Source organism: Ixodes scapularis, unplaced genomic scaffold (assembly GCF_016920785.2).
Source record: "Ixodes scapularis isolate PalLabHiFi unplaced genomic scaffold, ASM1692078v2 ptg000783l_1__unscaffolded, whole genome shotgun sequence".
In the NCBI taxonomy this organism is placed as follows: Eukaryota; Metazoa; Arthropoda; class Arachnida; order Ixodida; family Ixodidae; genus Ixodes; species Ixodes scapularis.
Genome location: NW_024610035.1, coordinates 46,089 through 70,940, shown reverse-complemented (window position 1 = coordinate 70,940; position 24,852 = coordinate 46,089). Strand labels below are relative to the sequence as shown.

The window sequence follows — 24,852 nt, the reverse complement described above, 5'->3', positions numbered from 1 at the left end:
AGTGACGACATTCAAGATGGCTCCGCCCTTGTTGAAAAGGTGCATAGAGGTGGAAATGAAACTATATGCACATCAGTGCCCCATTCGCGGAGAACCGAAGAATAAAATTTGCCACGCTTTGACGAAAATCGCAATTGTTATGCATTTTACAATCCGTGTGCCGACCCGTCAAAGGCACAGGCGAATGCTTGCTTTGCACAATGACGATGATAGAAATGTTGCTTATTTACATGGAAGGGGATACTTTCCGGCTCTCTTCACTAAAGTCATCTTGTTTGCACAATACGTCTATTTCAAAGGTACGCGCCATCTGGCGGCCGCTGCGCCAATTACCGGAGTCCGCCACTGTTTGCTCATGCGCCCTGAGCGTGTATTGGCCACGAGCGCTGCGTCAGCGTTCGGCGAAGACTCGGCTCAAATCACGCGCTGCGCGTGCCCAAAAAATGGCGACCGCCGATATTACTTGATGGGGTGTCGAAAAGGGTCGACCCACTCCTTCGCGCCAAGTGAAATCAATGCAAAGCCTCGACTCTGTATCCTTGTTTTGCACATCCCTGCACACGATCTTACCAGAGGTTTCCCCAGGAATTGAAATTAGGGCGAGAGAGAAAAGTGGAAAGGGCTACCGGCGCTTTCCCCCTTTCTGATTGTGTAGAAAGAGTGAAAGTCCCGGATGAGAGGCTTCGCCGGTGTTGAATGTCTGCTGTGTCCCAACTTCGTTCGCGCTTTCTTTTTGTTTTAAACTTGCAAAGTTAATTAGAGCCACGGGCTTCGATGGCAACAGTCCCCCGGTCATCGGGACACCATTGCTGGGTCATAGGGTGCACAAATAAAAACAGAAAGCATAGAATACTGTCCGAGGGCATGAAGCTTGCAAGAAACCCGGCAAGACGAGAGCGGCTGCAATGTCTTTGAGCTCCATCGCTTTCCACATGACCCCTGTCTCCGGCGGCAGTGGATTGCGTCCGTGAACCGAAAAGGCGTCTCCTCAACGCCATCCTCTCGACTTCGCTCGGAACATTTCGTGAATGGAGCGCGCACCGAACGCTGTACCGCCGATGAACATGGGGTACGCTCGCAATGTGCGTGCGAATTTTCTCATGATAACTGCTGTTTCAGCTTGTAAAATTTCGTAACTGAATTTATCTTAATAGTGATAATTTGCAGTGCTGACTGACTCGATTTTATCATCTACAACACTTAGTTGAAGGCTCATTTCCGCCGCCGGGTGAGGCTGGAAATTGTTGAAAACGTAGTTCTATTGTTTTTTTTTTTTTTTTTTTTTTTTTTAATCGCGATCTCCTGCGCGATACCAGAGAGCCGGCAAAAGCGCTCCTTGAAGTGCCGCTGGTGGGTTGTTTCCGTTGACTAAGGCGCTTTGAGGCGCTTTATAGTCGCTGCAGGAACGTCTCGTGTGTTGCGATCTGCGTTTTCGAGCCCAGTGTGCACGTTTCTTTGTTTGAGTCATGGCATCCGCCAGTGTGGCGACGGGGGGAACAGCGGCAGCGAACGTGCTAGCGATAGAAATTGGAGGTGAGTACTCAAAATATTGCATCAAATAGTAAAATAATTCGTGGCTGCTTTGAGGTGTTCTGCTGTTCGATATAAGCAAGTCCAGAACGTCTTCGTCGTTCATCCACAATGATTATATAAGAACACGAACACGCAAGATAAAAGCAGCGCAGCAAAACGATCTGTAGTATATCTCCGGGTGTTTACAAAAGTCAATTGAGGTTCCCGTTTCGTGTATTGCTTGTTCATTACTAAAAGCGGCTACGTTGAAATGCGCCTATTGCAAGCAAAAAATTATGAATGGTTCATCATTTCCAGTCATGCGGAAATCGGTGGAGCTTCAAAACATTGCAGCCGCACTTGCCTCGCCGGATTCCATGCAAGCTACGAGGTCCTTGGGCAGTATTCGACGCTTTCTGTCGTTATTCGTGCACCCTATGACCGAGCAATGGTGTCCCGATAACCGGGGGACTGTTGCCATCGAAGCCCGTGGCTCTAATTAGGTTTGGAAGTTTGAAACGTAGAAGAAAGCGCGAACGAAGTTGGGGCACTGCAGACGCCCAACACCGGCCAAGCCTCTCATCCGGGACTTTCACTCTTTCTACACAATCAGAAAGGGGGAAAGCGCCGGTAGCCCTTTCCCTTTTCTCTCTCGCTCTAAAAAAAGGGGGGGGGGGTGTTAGGGGGTATTGAGAATAGAAAAGGGGGTGTACCCCCCCCCCCCCCCCCCCCCCCCCATTCAGCAGGTGTCTAGGGAAATCACTGCATGTTACTATCGTACTTAGGTTCGTAAAGTTAACACGTCCGTCGTTTTTGTCTCTCTTCCTGCTTTGACCGAAGTAAAAAGCGTTTCTAGAGAGCAGAAGTGAAAAATGAAAAAGAAAAAGTACGCGGGTGATTTTTGCAGCAATAACAGCAGCATTGCACTGTTTTAAAGGGTGGTTTAAATTAGCCTCAACTGAAACGCTTCAAAACTTCGGAACCTGGCTTGTTTGTTGTAAAACAACTTTGCCACTTTACCAGGATGGAATTATTTATCTGTGCCTCCGCGTCGTTCTGCAAGAGCTGGGATGTGGCAAACTTAATTATCGTAGTCCTATCCAGTTCCGAGTGGGATACGCGGAAAAATAGAGGAATATTATTCCCTACATGTATAATTGCAACTTCTCTTACATAGTGCACAGATATAATAGAAAGTTATCTTAATTATTACATTAGCATAATTGCAAGTTCGCTTACTTAGTTCAGAAACACAGTTGCAAGCCCTTTTATTTAGTACACAAGCGTAATTGCATGTTCTATTACTGACACAAGTGTAACTGCGGGTTATCGTGTACACGAACATAAGTGCAAGTTCTCTTACTTAGTACAGAAGAATAACTGCATGTTTTCTTGGTACACACATAATTGCAAGTTCCCTTACCTAACACACATGCATAAAAATAATTGTAAATTTTTTTAGTGCAGAAGCATAATTACAAGTTTTTTTTACATAATTACAAGTTTTCTTACATAATTACAAGTTTTCTTACTTCTTAATTGCAAGTTCAATTAGTACACAAGATTAATTGCAAGTCTTATGCACAGACGCATAATTGCAAGTTCTCTTACTTAGCATCACGGTGGAAGAAACACAAATGTTTTGCTTCCACCGTGCTTAGCATACAAGCATAACTGTAACTTCTCTGTTTGTAAGGGGTTCCCTTGGACTGGTATACACGTTTGCAAGCAGTCACGTTTCAAAAACTAATCTTGTCACCGTGAATAATTTTTTTTTGGACATCCATCTGACAACCGTGGGCACACCTTGGCAAGGCTTCGCTATCAAACGATCTACGCCAGCAGCAAGATGCCGGCGCCCAGGGATGTTGCAGGTTAAAAAAGGTAGGGCGAGGAAAAGGAAGGTGGGAGAGGAGGAAGTGGACGCAACGCAGGCGCGGGGGGGGCGGTTTCCTCCTCCCCTCGCAAGCGTTGCGTCCATCTCTTCTTCTCCCACCTTCCTTTCCCTCGCCCTACCTTCTTGAGTTGTCATCGACTATATAGACCTTTTCTTTAACGGCGCCGCCATCTTGAGAATTGCGGCGCCGACGACGCCGTCTAGCGGCTAAGAAAAAGAAATACCGGCTAGTTCTGGCAGCACAGCTATCTGGGTAGGCAACGGTGTGGGTATGAAGGGAACTTGGCTAGACTTGGCTATGGTGGGCTGCAATAACTTGGTTGGAGCTTGTGCGGTTGAATCTAGAGCACTATATTAGCCCCGAGAAGTTCGCGTGGCGCCCCCTTACGGTGAACCGGGGTGACGTCACGGCGAGGAGAGAATTTTTCCCCGACTCGCCCCGCTCGCCCTGTGGAGGCTGTGACAACGCTAGCTGTCGGCGCGCTCGTTTCTATTTAATTTTTTTCGGCGTGTTTTTCGTAGGAAGTGTAAATTTTTATATATGCCTTTATTGAAGTATGGCCTGTAGCTACAGGCGAAACTTCAACGAACATTTTAAGCATGGCTGACAGGCCAGGCAACGCATGAACCACAGCTGGTATGTGAAAATAAAGGAATATGGCCACAATTGCAGGGGCATCACTACAGATTTACATCTCGCACAATGAACGCTGCTGATGGTCCGAATGAGGCAAATTATGTAGACTATTTTTTTTTTGTATCTCTGTCTTTAAACAAGATCGCCGAAGCAGAAAAGCTGCATGCTGCTCGAGCAATGTGCTAAATACAGTCTCGGCCATGGGGAGAGAATCACAAGTAAGACAGCCCAAGTGCAGGGGCAAAGTAAAAAAACAAACAAGGAACATTTATTATATACATTGCTCGCACTTGACCTTTGCTGGATTCGGATAGTATTTCAATGGACTACACGGGTGGTATCTGTGGACTTGTTTATATCAATCCTCAAGTAATATATAACAAACGTAAGTTAAGGTGTCTAGCTCGTTATTAGACCATTAAGCCCTAAAATTGAGATTTTACTTAAATCGAATTTGCCTGAAGCTAAAGTACCAGAAGCTTTTTTCACGCACTGACTGTCGCCCTTCACAGGTTCCACATTTTCTGCTACCAGTGCTGCATCTACCACTGGACAGACGTTCGAATGCTTGCTTTTACTCCTGTATTCCTCTGTTGTCAGAGAGTCCAGTTGCAGGGAGTTTGGAGGCTGAGGAAGCTTTTGAGGACCTGCGGCAGTGACTCTTAAATGGAAATGACAATTCAGACTAAACGGTGTATTTACCGAATACCAAAGGCTGGAATAAAGAATGTCAGGAAAAAGTATAAACATTCCAAATTACGGCACTATTGCTGTGCATATTTTGGGCAGTTTACTACATATCATAGAAGCAACTGGGGGAAATTCGGCCGTTTTTGCTGCTACCATACAAGGTAATTTCCGGTAATAGTGAATCCTCTAAGAAATATGCCTGCATACGCGTATAAACTATATAATTAATTCAAGAAGAAGCTACATTTATGTAAAACAACCCTGTTCCATGAGCACTTCAAAGATCATCAGACGCAGGGCCTTTAAAACATCTGCGAACCAGCGCATGCAGAGTGCCAGCGCAGAGTCGGGGTCGCGAGCTAATTTGCCGACCACCGAAAGGCCCATGATATAGAGGCCGCTTCAGATGCCTTGAAAGCGGGATGTAATATCGTCCTAAATCATGAACTTGCAAGGAACAGAATTCCAGCGTCTGAAACACTTGCGTCACCGCTTCACCGACCCCTCTCAAGATTGCCTTGCGTCGTGTGGACGGACGGGGAGGTTCATCGGCGTAATTGCCTCCGCCGATAGTTTTCGGGATTTGTAACCCAATTTTAAAGGTAAAAGGGACAAGCAGGCTTCTAAAATATACTGAAGCACGTTAATATCGGCCTAACTCAACGTCTTGTACACCGGGTAAACGAAGTCCGGCTCCTCGAAGAGCTTGCGGCACACAACGCCAAACCAGGGAACCGGTGCTGGGAAGCGACCCGATGCGAGATCGCGGAGCGGGGTACTCGCCCTGACGTCACGGTACACCTCACCCAATCAGGGCGCGGCGACCGCAGCGACGCTTGTGTTCGCTCTCGGGGCTAATAGCTCCTTCGGAGCAGAGTAGCGCAATCTAGAACGCCGCCTCTCGGCGACTAGCGGCGAACGCCCGGAGGTTCCAACTGCGGTCAGAAATGCATGGAGAACGTGAGACAATCGCTGTTCCTTCAGTATTGTGGGGGTGTACGGAGTGGCAATTGTTTTTAACATAATAATGGAACATTTTAGAATAATTTGCGCTAAGTTTTGTGCCCCGCAAGGACCTGACTTGTTTTAAAAAATTGCTTGAGCGGCATCATGCAGCAGACGACACGGCGACGTCACACCATTCACGTGACCCGCTCCGGCCAACCCGAAAAGCCCACCTCCGCTGCGAGCAAAAATCGTCTGCTTCAAACGCCATTACCTTGGAAATTGCCTTCTTAAAATTTGCACACGCATCCGATATTATTAAAACTTTTATAAAGTGTTTAGTGCTTTACTAACTTCACGGCAGACTAGTTTTGAAAAGTGTGAACTCGCCGTTCATTTTTTAATCAGCCGTGTTGTATCGATCTCCATGTATTCTCCCATAGGGCGGGCCGCCTCCTGGAACCCTGAGTACCACGTGACTCGCGCCGAGCCGCTCCGTCGGCCATGTTGTCGGCAAAACACGGGGTTCAAAGGATTGCGCTACTCTGCTCCGTAGGAGCTATATAGTGCTCTAGTTGAATCCAGCTGGCTACTCTTGCCTCCTCTAGAGAACGAGGACGAAGACGGTGGGGTGTTTTGATTGAGTTTCCACAGCGAAGTATATATGAGCAGTTTAATGTAGTCTATGCAGGTAAGCTCTCGGCATTTGATAGCTCCATCTTGAGTGGTGGCATGTAGACTTTTTCATACCTTTCAGATACCATGGGGCTTGCAGTGATAACCTAATTGGACCACCTGCGCCGGGAATTAAAATCGGTCCTCTTGTCGTAGACGAAGTGGTCGTGAGCTTAAACGTGACACTGAGTCTGATACGAATCTCTCGCGATTCAAGCTCGCAATCGATTAACTTCATAAATAAGGATTTTTGGGGAAAATGCGAAGCTCGATAACATTGCAGCCACACTCGCGCAGCAGCTTCTTGTGCTCATGGCACACTTTCTGTTATTGTTCTTATGCTTTTTAAAATTATTGATCCATGCGATGACCACGCGGTGGTAGCCAGACAACCGTAGATTTTCGGAAATTGCACCACGGTAAAAAGGAGCACTCGGAACTAACTCATGCACGACGTCCGTTTTTAAGCCTTTTCGCCCATACCCTTGGCGGTTGCGTACCCTGTGTCAGCGGGCAATCTAAAAATGTACCAGGTCGAGGGTACGTCAGTAACTGGCTGGTTTGAGGTTATGAGAAAAAGGTCTCTGGGGCCACATATCGGCCAGCGGGAACAGTGTTGTAACGCACCTCAGCGAAAACGCCGAATAAGTTGACGAGGCCAATGCTGAGCCCGTTCTTCCGGACGTACTCCTTGAGCGCTGCGACGCAGCCCTGCGTTGTCAACAATAATTACAATCAGCTAGAGCGCCGTCTGAGTGCTGTGCATGCATGGCTTGCACCCTTGACGTCATTGCACCACACTGGGGGTCATTCCGACCTGTTCTTGTTGAGGAGAAAAAAACGCGGTGCGAGACGTATGCTGCAGATATAAGGTACGCGCGCAGCAGCAAGACCACACCCTAATGGAGGCTGCTGTGACCTTTAAACCATAAGAGACATAGATGGTCAGCAACTGTTGGTAACTGTTGGTGTGACGTCGTAGCGCGCGCGACCAATGGTGTTGTGCCACGCGGGGTTGGGGAGGGGGGTAAGCGGTGCTCTAACACTGTGTAGCTGGGTAGTAACTGCGTATTAGTGCTATTGCATCTTCATTAAAGTGACCGAATGTCTAAGCTAGGCGATCTTTTTCTTGGCAAGAACAAGTATGACCATCAACATGATTCGATGGCGACAGGTGCAAGCCATGTATAGGATTATACAGAAGTGAACACTCAAATATGGAGGCCTATGTACCCGCTGGTAGATGTACGTTCTTTGCGTGTCGTAGTTGTCGTAGCAACTCGGTGGTATGGGCAGGTGTCGTTCAGCGTAGTCCTCGGGTCCTTTGCCTCCACAGCAGCGCAGCTGTGGGGATACCAGAGCAGGGCGGTTAGAGGATGCCTCAAGCTTCGGCGGGTTCTGTGCCACCAAAACACTTTTGGTGGAACGGCCTGCACTGCCGGAGGAAACGCCAAGTTGAAATCGACCCTGCAGCTTGTTCCCAATAATGCTGAAACTGATGTATCACATTCTTTATTTTAGACAAAAGACATCCGAGGAGCTAGATAAAAAGAAGACAGGGTTGTCTTCTGATGATGTCCTAGGCTCCTAGCACCTGGTTACAACACTCACCAGGTGGGTAACGTATACTATGGTTTATACTTTATACAAAGTGTCTAATATAAAAGAAAAATATTTACGATGTTGCTCACCGAAATAATAAATCTACGCGGCACCGAGTGTTTCGTCTCCGCTCAAAGGTAGCGCTAGCGGACCGAACCACATGGCGAAATTTTAGAACTATCCGTTGTCTATATTCAAAGGTGATAAGGGATTTCTTAAAGCTTTCAGGTGAGAACGCATGGAGACTCTTCCCTGCGCTCACGTCGTTCATCTCCGTCGACCACCATTTTCCCATTGAATATTTTCGAAAATCGCTTATAACTTTTGCATAAGATAACAATAGGCTCTGAAACCTGGGCATCTGGACCGAACCGCTGGTGCTACGTTTTGGCGGAGACTGAGCGTTAGGCGATTCGTATTTTACTTCTCCGGTAAAAAAAAAAAAAGTGTAAATGTATTTCTTCTTTTTTTTTTTTTCGGGGAGCCCCTGTAGTACTACGTGGTGCTACCCTTGAAACCCTGAGTGAGGGAAGGAATTGATATGGGTGCATGGGGAGCATCTCGTGCAAATATGTGGAAAGACGGGACCTATACCTGGCCTTGCACGAAGTAGATGACGTTCAAGTCCTCTTCCTGCTTCCATGGCTCCTTTTCCCTGCGTCCTCCGGAAATGACGTCTACGAAGTGGTCGTTCAGCGATTGTTCCATCTGCGAGGAGAAGAGCGGCTCTTCCAAGTTCACTTCTTTTTTCATTGGCAACCAATTGGAAACATGAGCGGCTATAGGAAATGGGAAGCGGGTTAAAAACTAAAACTTGATCATCTTTTTTGGTTTTAATCATATGACGTCATTACGACGTCATACTGGTCACGAATTTTCTGCGGCCTCTATGGTACCGGAGGTTTCTATTGGTTGCAGGTTTTGTTTTACCATTTTAAATGTAGTAGCATTTCTTTAAAGGGGAGGGGTTACTGCGGCCATTTTTTTAGCTTATTTTCTGAATCCCCGGTTTTTCCTTTTACCGGCGTGCTATTTAGTATCGCGAAATTCAAAATATTTATTGTAAAATCGTCAAAAAAAAAAAAAAAGAAAAAAAAATTCCAAAACCATTATTCAAATATATCCGCGCCTTTCAGTACCGCGACGTCAGTGGCAGGCGGGCTTGCAGGTCGAGCGAGCAGTCTAAAAAATGGACTATGCCAAGCATTTGTTTCGTGGTGCTGCGCGAGTGCTTGAGCGAGCTTCTAAAGCATTCATTTGACACCATGAAACTGCATGCTTGTAATAAGCTGGGGAAAAATTCTACAGTCCAAAAAGGGAACCCCTGCATGGTGCTGGCGTTCATTGTTGCCAGTAGAGACTCACATTGAAAACCGTGATGAGGACCAAAATTGTAAATTCAATAACTTCTCGAAAAAAAAAAAAGAAAAATTCTGGTCTAATATTTGGGCTGCTATGTCAGCAATGATTTTTGGTATGTTTAGCCCTTCCTGGAAAATTCCGGTCGTCCCATTGAAACCAGTACAGATGAGCATGGGAGTGAGGTAGATGTGCTGTTCTCTCCTCCTCATCGCGCACATGCGCGGGTGGCGGGGGGTGAAGTACATGTGCTGTTCTCCTCTCCTTATTTTGCGCATACGTGGCTCTGCGAAACGAGGCACTCACTGGATGTGCCGCAGTCTTCATTGCCTCGCAGGAGGAAGGAGCGCACTGAACAGAAGCGGCGACATTCTGAGTCTGACCGTACTCGACGTGCCACAAAGACGACGATGAAGAGAGCGAAGTTTGCCAAGGCATAGGCAAGCAAAAGGTCTTAAAGAAGACAAGCAATGCTATCGCATTTCGACGTAATCTGCAGCGAAGCACCGCAAAAACACGGTCTCGTTTTTTCTTTTTTGTATTCTGCAACTTTTGGAGATTCTACAGCCTCCTCCTAGCCACGGCCGGACTGGAGTCTGGAAGCGCGCGCTCTCTTTCTCTTCTTACGGCCTTTGCAATAGACTACTTCCATAAAGCCCTGCATGCAACACGGCGCGCGTTGCACTCTGGGAACTAGTTGGCCAGGGAGGAGAGTGGTGTGGTTTCGGTTTCGATCAACATGTTGACTAGAGGTCACAGACAGAGCGTGGATTATTAACGGCCGTTATCTCATGCTTTCTGGTCTCGAGAGCGTCATTTGTGGTCTCTAAACTAACCTAAATGGCCAGACCTCGAAGCTTTAGCACAAGCCCGAGACGTATAGCATGTTTTAATGGATGCTTGTTGCATTTTTGTGCTTGAGCCTTTCTGTTAGCGTTTTGAGGTATGTGGACGAGCCAATGCTGGGAATTTCGGCGCTGCGGAGCTCGGGAATCTTGCTTATGTGCAAATCAGCAAGCTGTAGCAACCAATAAGTATGCATACATCGAGCTCGAGCCTTTACATTAGTAATGTTGATCAGGAAGTTTGTTTCGTGCGTCCATAGGTACGCGAGGTAAAACTCGGAGGCGCTATTGAAAAGCTCCATTTGAACACACTTCTCATCTCTTATTTGTACTGCTCCGGAGCACTGCACGAAGTGAAGTTTCCACCTGCTTGCATTCCACTAATATTCAACATCGCGTATGCGCATAAGTTATCCTGCAATCATATAGGCACCATTAGCATATACAAACCGTTTTAAGAAAGCAAAAGTCGAGCACTTGTGTGAAGAATGTCGCACCCTTCGCCGAAAGTGCGCCGGACGGGCACGAACTTTTATGCGGCCAAACGAACGAAATTATTCAAAGCGCATTTGACGGTTGCTAATGGCTATAATATTTGCTATATGTTTGCTTTCTTCCTGTCTGAGTATGCCGAGATAATTTCAGATACACCGTTCAGGCACAGATCTTGGGCGACAGGGAAAGCTCGTCCAAAAAAGGCTTATCGAGGAGTAGGGGACGCTTGTTAGGGCCTCCGTCGTAGCAAGCCGATCTCAGTGTTTGCGCAAACTTAATCTTCTATCAGCATAAAATTTGAGTGTGAGATATGTGATGACACGAGGAAGACATCATAGTAACTTTTGTGCAGCAGTGAGGTAGAATTTATTGCGTTTCCTTAAAAGTTCATGCGCCAACGCTGGGCTCAACTGTGATAATCCTGTGAAGATGCGGCTTGCTTTTCGCTTAATGAAGTAACAAGAGGCGGACGTTTGGCAAGCAAAATACGTGTAGGGCTCAAGGTGACCAAATTTCAGTTGTAGTTCACTGGTACTAGACAGGATTACTGACATTGAGCTCAAAGATGCACTCGTGGGGTGAGGTGACTAAGCCACGTCTTACTACGTTTGCATACGCACGCACAATATCCAGTGTTTAGGGAACCAAGGAAAGTGCCCCGGTCTTCGTTTTCCATCGCTCGAGAATGAGTGTATAGTGCATTCGTAAAAAGTCAGATAATCGAAAACGCAATGAGCGCGTTCGGTCGCGGCGTGATAACACGAGATGAACCTGCTCACTCGAAACCGAAACTAAGTGGCCTACTAGTTCCCAGCGTGCATTGCGTGGTATTTCGCCGCATTGGGGCACGTCGGTTTTGGAAGAAGTCCATTGGGGCAATCGCCACCTCCCGCCGCAATTCGCGGCGGGCGCTGTCACCTCACTCCTGGGCTACCCTTTGTCGTTTGCACAAAGCGCGTCTGACAGTGTATCTCAACACTGTCGCAACTTGCGGCCAAGATTTTTATAGACTTTGACACCTGATCCTTACGTTTAGACCCTCAGCCACTATCTAATGCGCTTCTGATAAGCCCAAAACGGTGAATACTTGACGCACATCTGCGAGAGATTCGGGAGTAAAAAGTAGTAAGTAGAAACAGTCAATGAGGTTGCGGAAAAACTATACTCGTTTTTACCTCCACGACTTCTGTTGCAACTCAAGAACAGGAGGAGATGTACTCCTTTTAAGTGGAGGAACTTTAAATGATAAATAATTCGTACACTCTCGTGAAATGTAAGCAGGCCCAATCTACCTATTGCCGTGGTCTGCATCATCATTTCATAGGCCGCTCATGAAGTCGTTTAGTTGCTCTAGACGAGGATGTAGTAGTCTGTACAATTTTCGCACAGTGCATATTACAGCCTAAAATGCTTCCTTGAGGGCTTGTGCACATATCCAGCTGATTTTTCGTTTTTGTCCGTCACCGTCTTTGCATGGTTAATCAGAAGTATACCGAGGAACCGTTGCCAAAACAACAACCTACGAAGCTCGAACACCAGCGCAAAGCAGCTCGAAGGGACTCTCCGAGTGGGGTGAAGTGGGGTGAGGTGGTTGCGCCCCTGGCGGCAAGCAAATGAACTACATACGGAGAAAAAATGCCATTGACTACCGGGCGATTGCAAAGGCCGTAAGAAGAGAAGAGAGCGCGCGCTTCAGTCCGGCCGTGTTCTAGCTTAGCTTATCTACCTACACAGTGCTCTACAAAAGGAATTATTCACTGACAAGAGCTAATACATTCTTTTTAGAGCGCAGCTCTTAGGGGCCCCTTCCCGGCTTGAGCGGCGTCGGCGTAACCAAGGTCACCACAAGGTCACGCGACCCCCAAGGTCACGTGACCCCCAAGGCCACCACAAGGTCACGTGACCCCCAGAGGTCACGCAACCCCTCCCCCAGGGTCACGTGACCCCCCGAAGTCACGTGACACCTCCCCGAGGTCACGTGACCACCCCAGGGTCACGTGACCTCCCCGATGACGTCATCGTCACTGATGACGTCACCGGCATCCGCATCGTCATCATCACTGATGATGTAATTAGTGACGTCACTGATGACCTCACCGGCATCCGCATCGTCATCACTGATGACGTCATCAGTGACGTCACTGATGACGTCACCGGCATCCGCATCGTCATCGTCATCATCACGGATGACGTCATGAGAGTGACGTCACTGATGACGTCACCGACATCCTGATCGTCATCGTCGCTGATGACGTCATCGGAGTCCGCATCGTCATCGTCACTGATGACGTCGTCAGTGACGTCACTGATGACATCATCGGCATCGTCACGTGACCCCCCCCAGGTCACTTCACCCCCCCCCCCCCCCCCAGTACACTTCCCCCTTCCTCCTCAAGAGCTGCGCTCTAATTCGGTGTTACAGGAAGTTGTAAACGGCTTTCACTTTTTTTATCAGATACCGATGTGTCTTCAATGGCACAGTGCGATCGTCACGCACACATGACTGTTGTTCGGGGGAGAACGAGAGAACGAGTCAGATTTTATCCTCCTTAATTTAACTTATTTTCTTGCAAAAAGAAAAAAAAATGAAAAGAAAAGAAAACGAATTAGCAAGTGCAAACAAGTAATGATATCAACTCCCTACTTTATTAAAGTGAACAATTCGTTAAAGTAAACAAGTTTCGTGGATCCATTTTAAACATCTGGAGGCTGTTCCAGAGTAGCAACAACATTTCAACAGGCTCTTCTGTTCAGAGAGAGAGAGAAAAAAAAAGATAGAGGAGGAGACCTTTCCTTCTCCGTGTGTATACCTGGACCTTGCCAACATCTTCCAGACACACAGTCGTAGTGCTGAGTTTCATACGTCACCAATTGAGGGCCAGCGCGGGCACATGCTGAACTCGAGTGCTGCGTCAGAGCTCGGCTGGAACTCAAGTTCAATTAGTCAGCATTGGAGCACCAGCTGAAAACTGTTCGTGTTCAATATGTGACTCGCACTTGGCCTCGATGAGTAGGTGATGTAAAGAAATCAGCACTACGGTATTCTATCTAGGCAGTGTTGACCTTGTGCGCTTTCCACAATTGTGCTGTCCGGCGTCTCTTACCGACAAACTGCTCACGAAAGAGAAGGCGAGGGCGATGGCGACGATCTCGAAGACGAGGATCACCAGCAGGACCCCGAAGTACTGCGTAAAAACAGGCATTGGCGGTGTTTGTTTAGCTGGGCGAAATAAATCACTCTTTTCTATGCAAGAAAACGCCGGATCTGTACTTTGCACAAGAAGAGCGCGACGTTCTGATACGTATACGTATCAGAACGTCGCGTTTCGGGGACGTTTTAAACGTTTCTAATAAACAATTTAACCCCCCCTCCCCTCTTACATCTCCCGAACACTTTTTACGCCACTTTGCAGTTTGACTTTCAAGTCATTAGATCGCAATGTTACACCCATCTCCCCTCACAGTGCGACGCGATATAATTTTAAAGATCGCTCTTCTGAGTTAAGAACAGAGCGGGCGAAAAAATGATCCCAACACTTCTAATTCTAAAAAAAAAACTAATTGTATATTTCGAACAGCCAACTGGCACTGCATGCACTGTAGGTGTCCAAGTGGTATATATATATATATATAGAGTGTTGGAAATACCCAGGCTCGATCTAAAATGGGCCGTAAAAATTGGCGCCTGCACTAGCAGCCTAAACTTTTCGTGAAAGGTGTATTTCATAGGGCGGTTTTATCTTGTAAAATTACATAGCGTAGCTCTCTTTCCGTAAAAAATAGGGCCAAAAAACTTGCCAGGGTCAACGGCGGACGGCGACGCAGACGACTGAGTGGTGTGGCGGGGCGCGTTTGGGGCACGTATTGATAGATGGCGCCACCTCTTTATCGAGACTACTCGCGACGACCATGGTCTGTTAAAACGAACGTAATATTTTTGTAATGTAACTCTGGTTTAAAAATGAACGCGGACAATGATAGCAAAACTTGAAGTAACAAAAATAAAAGAAAACGTGGTTGCATGCATAACGACGGCGCCAACGGATTTAGTCTGCGTGTCGTCTGCTTTCTTTCGCTGATCGACTACACCTTCCGACGTAGGGTGCTTATTCCGACTCTGCTCCCGACGCCACCTATCAATACATGCGCCGAAAGCGCCGCGCCATTCGACTCGGTCGTCTGCGTCACCATTTGCCGTTGACACTGGAAAGTTTTTTGGCCCTATTTTTTACAGAGAGGGAGCTACGTTTTGTAATTTTTGCATGATAAAACCGGCCTATAAAATACACATTTGACGAAAAATTTAGATTGCTACGTACAGGCGCCAATTTTCGCGGTCCCTTTTGGATCGAGCCTAGGTATTTTAGACACCCTATGTATAGTCTTTGGAGTTTAACTGACATGATCAGTATAGCCATGATGACAGCTCCGACATCATCGTGTGGCCCTCAAGGCATTGCCATACTGCTTATAGGAGCACGACACAGCTTCTTTCTAAAACCGATAAGAACTCACACTTTATGCTTTTTCTGCTTGGTATACATTGAGAGTCGGATTGCTTAATTTTGTCAATTTGTGAGCATGGACACTCGACCCATAGCCACATTTTACAGAGTAGACGTGCACGAGGCTCATGTCCACGCAGTTAGTTGTAGAAATCCAGGCCAACGAATACCAGTTCTTCGGACCTGCGGACTTCGAGGTTCATGTCCACGTAGTCAAGTCTATAGACCAACACAATGTTTACAAACAAGCCCGGGTTTGCCCACACCGAATGCGGGCACTGTTCATGCGCAGAAACCAGATTCACCCGAGGCGAAGCATCTGCGCATGCGCACTGTCGACAGCAGCGCCACCGCAGTGACGTGACGTCAGAGACTTGAGTTGCGAGTCCCGTGCATCGCATTATCGCTCCGCAACCAATCAGATTGCAGCATTAGCCGACAAAGAAGCCGAAGAACCAATCACGAAGCAAGGAGCGTGAACTTAATAAGTCGCGCCCTATGCGGAGCGCAAGTTCGTCTGCTTCTTTTGCAGGGGTTGTGGTGACGTCAGAATGCCGAGCTGTGATTGGCTCTGATTGAATGATAGTGGGTATAGACCTCAAAGGAAGCTGCCTTGAGGTCTAACCACTATCCTTCAATCGGAACCAATCAGAGCTCGGTGATCTAGCCATGAGTTAACTTGTAAGTCAGACTGACTAATGACCACGAAACGAAGCGGTATATAACGGCTTCCAGTCAAACAACACCCGAATATGTATAGCCAAAAAAAGCTGACGTCACCACAAGCCCCTCAAAAGAAGCAGACGAACTCGCACTTCGCGTAGGTTTCTTAAACCGTCCGTGACCATTGCCCATGTGACACGCAGACCTTTTTCTGGCTATACATATTCGGGTGTTGTTTGACTGGAAGCCGTTATATACCGCTTCGTTTCATGGTCAGTCTGACTTACAAGTTTACTCATGGTTCTAAATGTCTCAAAAAGGACGACGCGATGTAGAACCCCCCTTCCCTAACGCGGGAAAGTTCCATTCGAACCCGAAATAAATTGATTGATCGCCGAAAGGCAGCCGCGAGAAGCGACGACCCCTCCGCGGGTCTCAAAATGGCTTTTGTCTGAGCCCAGAGATAGGGGGGAACGACCTCCGGCTGCCGCAGGTGACCGACACTATCAGACGACGAGGAGCGTCGGGCCCAAGAAAGGGCGCGATCTGCGATGCGTCACGATTATAAGCTCAGGGGGCTCTAGAAATATCCCGAAGCGCAGCGAAACCAAGGTACTTTTATATAGCAACCGTGTCTGCTCGCTAGATGCCATTTAGAAAAGGGTCTTCTGCGTGCTGCCATCGTTGTGCATTTGGAAACTGCTTTGCTCGCTTTCCGAAGCGACGAACGTGCGCATGCTGGATTCTGATCATCGCATGCTGAACCGTAATTTTGTATCCATTAAAATGGTGAACAGCACCTTGGCAAAGGACGAAATATGCGGCTCCGGTGAGCCACTCGGGCGTGGGAGAGACCCAGGTATAGCGCAAAACGCTCAGGCGACGTCGATAAAAAAGTGCCGGACGTCCGCGACGTCCCATGGGACTTCACTCAGGTTGGTTCGACGTCGAAATAATGACTATATATGACGTTTTATTACAGTTCACATAAATGTATACGGTATGCGTTGTCACGTGCCTCATACATACACCTGGAGAGATATCACGTCATCGCTCTACTTTGCTCACGGGGCAGTGGTTTTCACCGTCTGTCAAGTGACTACAAAGGGAACGCAGAGAAGATTGCTGCAGGACCCAGAATCTCGAACTAGCATCACAGAAGAAGGAATATTTTGATATATTTAAAAATAAAAAGTAGGAATCACGTTCAAGGTATTATATACAAAAAAACATCGGCATTTTAATACGAAGCTATTTAAAAATAATAACTTTAAATACACGCCGTTTAGAAGCTCATCGACGAATCAATTTCGAAATAAAGAACTTATACTAATTTGGATACGCAAATAGGAAAGTGCAATAAATGACTCTTGCGGACGGTCGCTTTATTTGGAGAAACACCACCGCAGGAGAATCTTCTCACTACATTACTGACCTTTTTTTGCAACATTTGCACGAAGCGCGTTCCTGAGACGCACCACTCCAATGATCGCGTTCTGCGCGCCGCCATATTTGTCTACTGGACTGTGGGAAGACTTTTGAGCATGCGGAGTTGTTCTGCGAAATGAGGTGACATCTGATGCCGCGCATGCGTCAAGGGCCCAGTGATCCACCACTCGTATTTCGCCTGGGTAACAAGCGCTGGAAAAGTGCGTCCAGCCGTTCCATCGCTTATCACTAGGGATCCATGTTTTCGGTATTTATGTTTCTTCAAATTCGGAAGTTATTAGTCGGTGTTTATTTTTTCTTTTTGAATCGGTGTTTTTCGGTGTCTAATTTCAATGGCGGAGAGATCAGTGTTTGTCGAATTTGTGCTGTATGTATAAGGCTGGAGAAAATATTATAATTTATAACTTCATAAATTATAATATTTTCTCCAGTAATGCTGGTAAAGATAAGAGAAGAGAACGGAACAAGAAAGGGTTTCAAAGGAACAACCGCAAGGTCAATTCACTGCAGTTGTGTTCCGAGCCAATGATATAAAAAGAAATAATAGCAGAATATATATTAATATATATGTATATTTTTTTTTCTGAAGCGTGCGTGTTTTTTTTTTTGTTTAACGAGAGCTTAAATGTAGGTTTTTCGGTTTTCACCGGCTCAGAGAAAGGCGCCTCGGGGTTAGTTTTCGGTGTTTATCGGTATATACGGAAAACACGAAACCCTATCTTATTATCCAGGGCGAAAAATGGCGAACCACTGGTCTGCAGTGGACTGTGCGCATCGTCTGATATACTGCAAGAGACTGCGCACGCTTAGTAGGCCTTGTACGACCCAGTAGACAAAGATGGCGGAGCGCAGAAGGTGATCATTTTTCTTAAAATAGTAATTACAGTTTTGTACGACTAAGTTCTGATGGGATCAGTCGTCCCCATTTCTGAAATGCCGACTCACCGCCGCGAGCAGCAGGTAGGACTCCTTGATGGCTCCGCAACAGCCTAGGAAGCCGACGATCAGGAGCAGGCATCCGAGAAACATGGCCGTGCCGGCCGCTTGCTGCACGCTCTGAACGCCCGTGAGGGAAGCATCGCTCGTCTTGCCGCTGGCCAGTGTGACTCCAGCCACGACGACGACCGCCAGCCCCAGGAGCTGAGAAAAGAAGAGCACAGATTGTTCACTTTGAAGTTTAACTAGGATTGAGAGTTATATCCACTGATTTCCCTACAACCCCATAGAGGGGGGGGGGGGGGGGGGGGTGTACTCCCCCCTTGTTTTTCTGAAAGCACCCCCTTAACGCGCAACGACTCCTCTATTCTCAATGCCCCCCCTCCCCCTCCCTAATGAACCCCCCCCCCCCTAAAAATTTAGACCCCCCCTTAATTTGGATTCCTGGAGAAACCCCTGGTTAGATCTTTCCGATAACACAATTATGAAATTGCAGTAAACCGATCCGATACTTCCGATAACTGTAACGATACGATGCACGCGCAAGGGCGTCGGCGGAGTTTTGGATATGGTTATTGGAGTTATCGGAACTGTCTACTAAATCCCAGCGTTGAGTAAAGTACGTCTAAAAAGTACTTGAAAGTAGAAAGTAAATGAGAGGTTATGTACTTCAAGTAAAGTAGTAAGTACACCGGGCGCAATGTATTTGAAGTAAAATACTATAAACATAATGTACTCTTAAAGTAAAGTACAAGTACTTTTGAACGCAATCTTGCCATGATGCCCTTTTACTCTCCCTATACAATTTTTTAAATTTTTTTTTGTTGGTGTGCATTGTTTTAGGGGTAATCGAGGGTGCATCAGTTATTTTCGGAAATGGTAGCGAATATTGGATAAATTCAAGTGGCCACAAAGTAGTGTTTTTACTCTCGCTGACGAACTATCTACATAATCAACTTAAAAGTCAATTATTTGTATCGGTCTTACAACCTCCATTACTTCACTCAGAGAAATGACCAGATAACGTCTGGTAAGACGATAGCTCATTTTCAGATAACGGTACGCTATATATATTTTTTTAATTTGTGAACTTTTATTTTAGACCTTAGAGGTTGTTTATAGCACTGGGAAAGCCAAGGACGCGAGCGCGTGATCCATGAAGGAGTTTAATTTCCCCGAGCGTGTGATCAAGGCGCTCGTCCTCTTTCGTGAACTCGTCGAGTCTTTCCCATCCTCCCCCTTCTCCCTCAGACTTCAGAATTGACGCCGTTTGCACTGGCTTGCACCCAAGGGAGTTGCAAAGTTGGCGATGCGTCGTCTGCTCGTGTTTCTGGTGATAGTAGAGTATCCCTCCCAGTATTTCTTGAGAGTTCGCAAAGCACCGTTTTGTGATACAAACAAGACGCTGTTTGTGAAATGTGCTTTGACGCCACAAGTTTCACTTTCCTAGGAAAATACCAGAAAAACAACTTTAAGTAAACTACAAGTACCTACTCAGAGATTGCACTTCAAGTAGAGTAGGTTTTGTAAACGTACACACTAAAAAAGAAAAAAAAAAGAAAACACGTCTGGTTGTGAGAGAACTTTTAAGGGTTCCTCGGCTTGTCCATATTATTCACCTTAAGAAATTAATTTTAAGCACCCCCTAAAAAGGCTCTTCGTGAAATACATACAAAGGGTGCTTTTAAGCTACTTTTTTAATCCGAAAGAGCTCTTCATCGCTAAGTTGCCTCTCTGGTGCGCCAGGGGGCGATGGGCAAGTCGAGGAACCCCCTGGGTTCTTTGACTTGTCCATAATGTTCACCCTTATGAAGTTATTTTAACCATCTCCTAAAAGGGTTCTTTGTGAAACACCTAGAATGGGTTCTTTTAATCTCCTTTCTTCATGCGAAAGAGCTCTTCCTGGCTCAGTTGCCTTTCTAGTGCGCCAGGGGGCGATAGATAGCGCTTGAGGCGAAACTGTTCTTCACGAACTAAAAGTCGTCTCTGGGCGTCAAAGAACGTTGCAAAACGGATTTTTATTTCTAGCGTCTAAAACCACTAATCTCCACATCTTTTCAGGACTTGGTATTCATGAGAAAAAACGCCAAGTTACTGAGCTTTGGACGCACGCTCGACGCCAGATATTCTACAGAAGAGAGCCATTGCGCATGCTCGGCACAGGTTCTTCAGCCCGCTATACACGTTTGTAAGTGCGGTCTCAGGGCGCCGCCATGTTGCCTACTGGGGTGCGCTTGGGTGCGGCCATAATCCGAATATGACGTTTTAGCAAGGCTTCGTAATTGGATTAGGCCACGTCCAAGCGCACCCCAGCGAGCAAGATGGCAGCGCCCTGAAGCTGGACTTGCAAACGTGTATAGAAAAAAAAAAAAAAAATAGCAGCGCGCAGACGGCGATTATTGGAAGGATCTATATACAGTCTGCTCTAAAGACCTTTTCTGTGTACTCTCGTCCCCAGCCACCTAATAGACGTATCCGGTATGGGCGACGAAAAAATACTAAAAAGTTTCAACCTGCGAATAGTAAAAAAATAAAGGGGCCTAAATGCCTTATATTGGCGTGGCAAAGGCAAAACAATGTTTTCGCAAATACTGGAAGTTACGTCAATTCAAGATGGCGGCGCACTTGCAGAAAAGGTCTACAGCGACCAAAAACTCCCCAATATCGCAAAAATCGCGAGCTCCGCCATCCCACACCTTGCCGATTTCAATGGACATCACGCCGTGTGACGTCACGCCACCTGACGTCAGGCGCTGCGATTTGACGACGTCAGTCCAAAGCGATGCATGGTGTGGCCCTAAAAAGGCGCGCGCGCAGACGCTGGGCTCTTTGATGACATACGGATTTCTGTGCGTGCGCAGGTTCTGTGGGCGAACGCGCTTTACTTAAAGACCCCGTTGATACTTCTTTTACAAGTAACGACGACCATTACAGATGACAAAGCACATTCCGCTGGCACAAAATGGCGGAATTCAGTTCAAACTAGGGGTGTGCGAATAGTGGTTTGAATCGAATAGCACAGAGTCATTCCTAGCTTCTGCACTGTTGATAGAACCGGCCGTCCTGGCTTTCACATGCGTTATCAAAGCTATGAATGACGCAGCGCTATTCCATTCAAACCACTATTCGCACAACCCTAGTTCAAACTTCTGATGTGCGCTGCCCATTCGCTTCCTAAAACCTGCACCATCACGCAGTCGGCGCTGAAGAATGTCGCTACTTGTAGGAATCTCTTATCTTTGGACTTTAGCTTTATTCGTTCGTAAATATCAGGTTTGTGGTTTGTAATGCTTTAAAGTTGATTACATTCAAAGTTCCACATTCGCAGAATGACACTAAAGATGCATCACGAATGAAGTTAAGAAAAAAAAAAAAAAACAAAAAAACAACAAGATATTAAAGACGCGGTGGTTTCTAATGCCTTGTTTCGGAGGGCTTTCTCGGGCCCTTGTCTCGATGTTATGCAAAAGCAAGTATTGTCCGGTGGGTTGTTGGAAACCCGTGATACATAACACGTCCGTGTGCATACGTTCGCCATATTTTGTCCGGATTTGACGTGTATCGACCCAAGCGATGGTTCCAATAAATAGTCGGTATGGAAAGTACGGTGGTTTAAAATTGAAAATCCGGTAACGTCGAAACATGACGTTTTATATGAGATAGAAAAAAGACAACAACAGCAACAACAACACGTTATTATGCTAAATATCATTCGTGCAATTTAAAGCGAAACTGGATAGCACCGTGCGCCCGTCCGCTGCTTGCCGCACCGATGGTATTCAAAATTGCTTGCGTGTTAGGTTGCAGGCTGCTTTGTGCCAAGTGGATGTAACCTTATCTTCCGTTCAAAATAAACGAACCAAGGATCCACGAAGCTACTTCTAGCTCGCGGTAGTGCCAACCCTGGCTTCTGTCGACGAGGGGGGGCGCACAGACGTCGCGGACATGTTTACAACTGTTTGGCTCCGATGTTTATTGTTTCCCGGCTGCTATAATAAACTCATCATGCGGCCAGGGCAGCCCTCCAAGTGATCGCCGCAGGAGGTGCCACTTTTACTTGTAATCCTATTGCTTCGAGATCAGCGATTTGGGTGGCAACCACACGCTCGGATTTGCTGGATATATATTAGGGTGTTACTGTCGAAGACGTTCTCAAGTTATTGCTCCATGTTGTGCCATCTGTAAATGATAGCGCCAAACGGACGGTTTAGTTTACATATGCTCCCTCTGCGCACATGGAATAACACGCTTTTCTTTTCTTTCTTATATTCCCCCGGAAGCCTACACTCAGAAAATTTCAGTTCGATAAATGCACCACCTAAAGCCGCCTTGGTGAGAAGTTTTATTGCACTTCGTTCATTGGCTTATTTATATATATATATTTTAACACTGAATAGCGCCATTCAGTCGTAACTAAGTGGTAACCTTGAAATTTCACCTCCGTTACAAATGATAAAATATTAACCCAGTTTAACATGCCCTCTCCCGTTAAGACAAAAAATATATAAATATGGTGATGTGTGCAGCTAGCATCATATTCATGTTGCTATACTTTGCGTTAACTATTTTGTGCTGCACTGTTGTGTAACCTTATCTTCCGTTCAAAATAAAAGAAGCAAGCACCCACCTGCCTGCCCTGTCCACTGTGATGCAGCCCCGCACTACTCCGACAGCGTGTGACTTCGTCTTGTGTTCCATTCGAACGCGTTCAGGTTTGTCGGCTCATTGCGCACCTCGTGCCTTTGTTTACCCCCAAACGAGCACACGTGATTCTGTTTTTCCCCCGACCTCAATCAATGACGGCGTGTGCTTGGTTGCGTCGCCATCGCGCGTTTTCTGCTCGTTCTGTGTGTTGGTCTTTGGCGTGCTCCTCCTCGCGTCCCGATGTGCCAAAGAAATATTCTGGAACGTTTGCTCGCTGTTTAGCTTTGTTAGAGTTGACGCTGACTGTAGTTGAAAAGCAAGCTGCTTATTGTTTAATCCTATTAACACCATGATCCCACTCCCTTTAAAAAATCCCAACTTGCCCCTCCCCCAACCGTTTTAAGCTGTAGTATAAGAATTTCCACATACTTTTGTGTTAGTTGTTGTCTGGCTTAGTTTTGTTTCGGTCGCTCGATAAAAATCGTTTAGCTCTCACTGTATAGACCTTTCCATCGCTTATCGCCCAGGCGAAAAATGTTGAGTCACTGGACTGTTACGCAGGCGCGGCGTACGATTTTTCCGCAAGAGGCGCTATTGCGCGTGCTCAGAAGGCGTTTAACAGTCCAGTAAGAAAAGATGGCAGCTCGCAGAAGGCGTTTGTTGGAAAGGTCTATACAATTCAATCTAATTTATTCCAATCCAAGCAGAAAGACGAGTCTTTGTCGTGCATCTCAGAGTGGCGAGTTTGAATCCCACCACGGCCAGTTTTAATTTCATAAGGGTACGTACCGATGTAATCCAATATATCTGCGTACATGCTCAACTTTCCCTTACTCTGTAGTCAAATGACGTTCCGCAAATGAAAGAAGACAGACTTCTACGACAATTCATACTTTTCGCTGTAAGTCAAATTTGCTCCATGGAGGTTTACTAGACAGCACTATGGCCTGGGGTCTTTAATGTGTTCCACGGAGCAGGGATATACGACCGCACCCTGGTACAATGATCATCCAGGTGAAACGGGTAGGAGTGGGGATTAAATTCAGAGTCCCTAGGTCCTGCCCAGCTTTCGCTCCACGTGATCTGAGCTGCGGTGCGCTGACACATTGGGGCAACGGGCCGACGCAGTTCTCTGATCAGAACACATTTGGTGGGGTTGCAACCCAGTCTTTGGTGGGGTCAAACTGCCCTTACCAGCGTGATCGATATACGCGCTGCGTAATCTGTTTGTTTCAGGTTCCATGATCAGGTTTCCGAGTGTTGAGATGTTCTTGCCGTGATGTGTAGAAATTAAGTTTCGAATTAATGTATTCCTCCCCAAAACCATGCCAATTCGTGCAAATTTGTTGATGGTCTTACGTATGGCTAATTAATACTGGATTAGATAGCATGCTTCATGACTTTTTAAAGCACGGTTTATGATGAGAGGTGGCACTATTCCTTTTTGAACTCATGAGACGAGCAAAACTGTCAAGAATCTGCATTCTACGAGGACGGTTGTCACAAGAAGGCTGCAAACTTGGTTACAGATTGACGAAATTAGGCTTTTTCGAACTTTCAACCTGAATTTCGGCAGTGGTTCGACTGAAGTTCAACTATTATGGACATGGGGGTACGAGCTGACGCCGCCTGGCGGAAAAAGAGTGCACTATTTATTGAATTCATTGGTTCCGTCGAAAGATAACTTCATAACTAACTAAAAGCTTATACGCTTGATTTTATATTACGCATACATTAGTCATTATCACGTGTAAAAAAACTACCGGTTAAATTATATTTTCTTTTTCAAAATTTATAAATTGTTGTGTTGAAATTGGGCAACGCTGCTTAAAAAGTCGAACTTCGTCGAATTTTGAAAAAAGTTCGACATCTTTATGTGTGACGCATGAGGATCACATTGTTACACTGCTGCATGCAGTCCCCTAGCAAACACGCAAAATAATAAACAAAAAAGATCAACAAGAAAAAAGATTGCACAACACTTCAGCTCGTGTTTCG

The 24,852-nt window shown here is 46.4% G+C and overlaps 1 protein-coding gene across 1 annotated transcript in view; it reads right to left on the bottom strand.

Annotated features, from left to right (window-relative positions):
* LOC8035469 (23 kDa integral membrane protein) overlaps positions 1–24,852 on the bottom strand; it is a 35,848-nt gene that overhangs the window by 1,571 nt on the left and 9,425 nt on the right. Inside the window, exons 2-6 of the mRNA XM_040214038.2 lie at positions 18,220–18,414; positions 13,762–13,842; positions 8,553–8,666; positions 7,590–7,700; positions 6,984–7,067 (exon numbers count right to left, since the gene is read on the bottom strand). Coding sequence (XP_040069972.1) covers positions 6,984–7,067; positions 7,590–7,700; positions 8,553–8,666; positions 13,762–13,842; positions 18,220–18,414 — 585 coding nt within the window. The remainder of the gene's footprint in view (positions 1–6,983; positions 7,068–7,589; positions 7,701–8,552; positions 8,667–13,761; positions 13,843–18,219; positions 18,415–24,852) is intronic.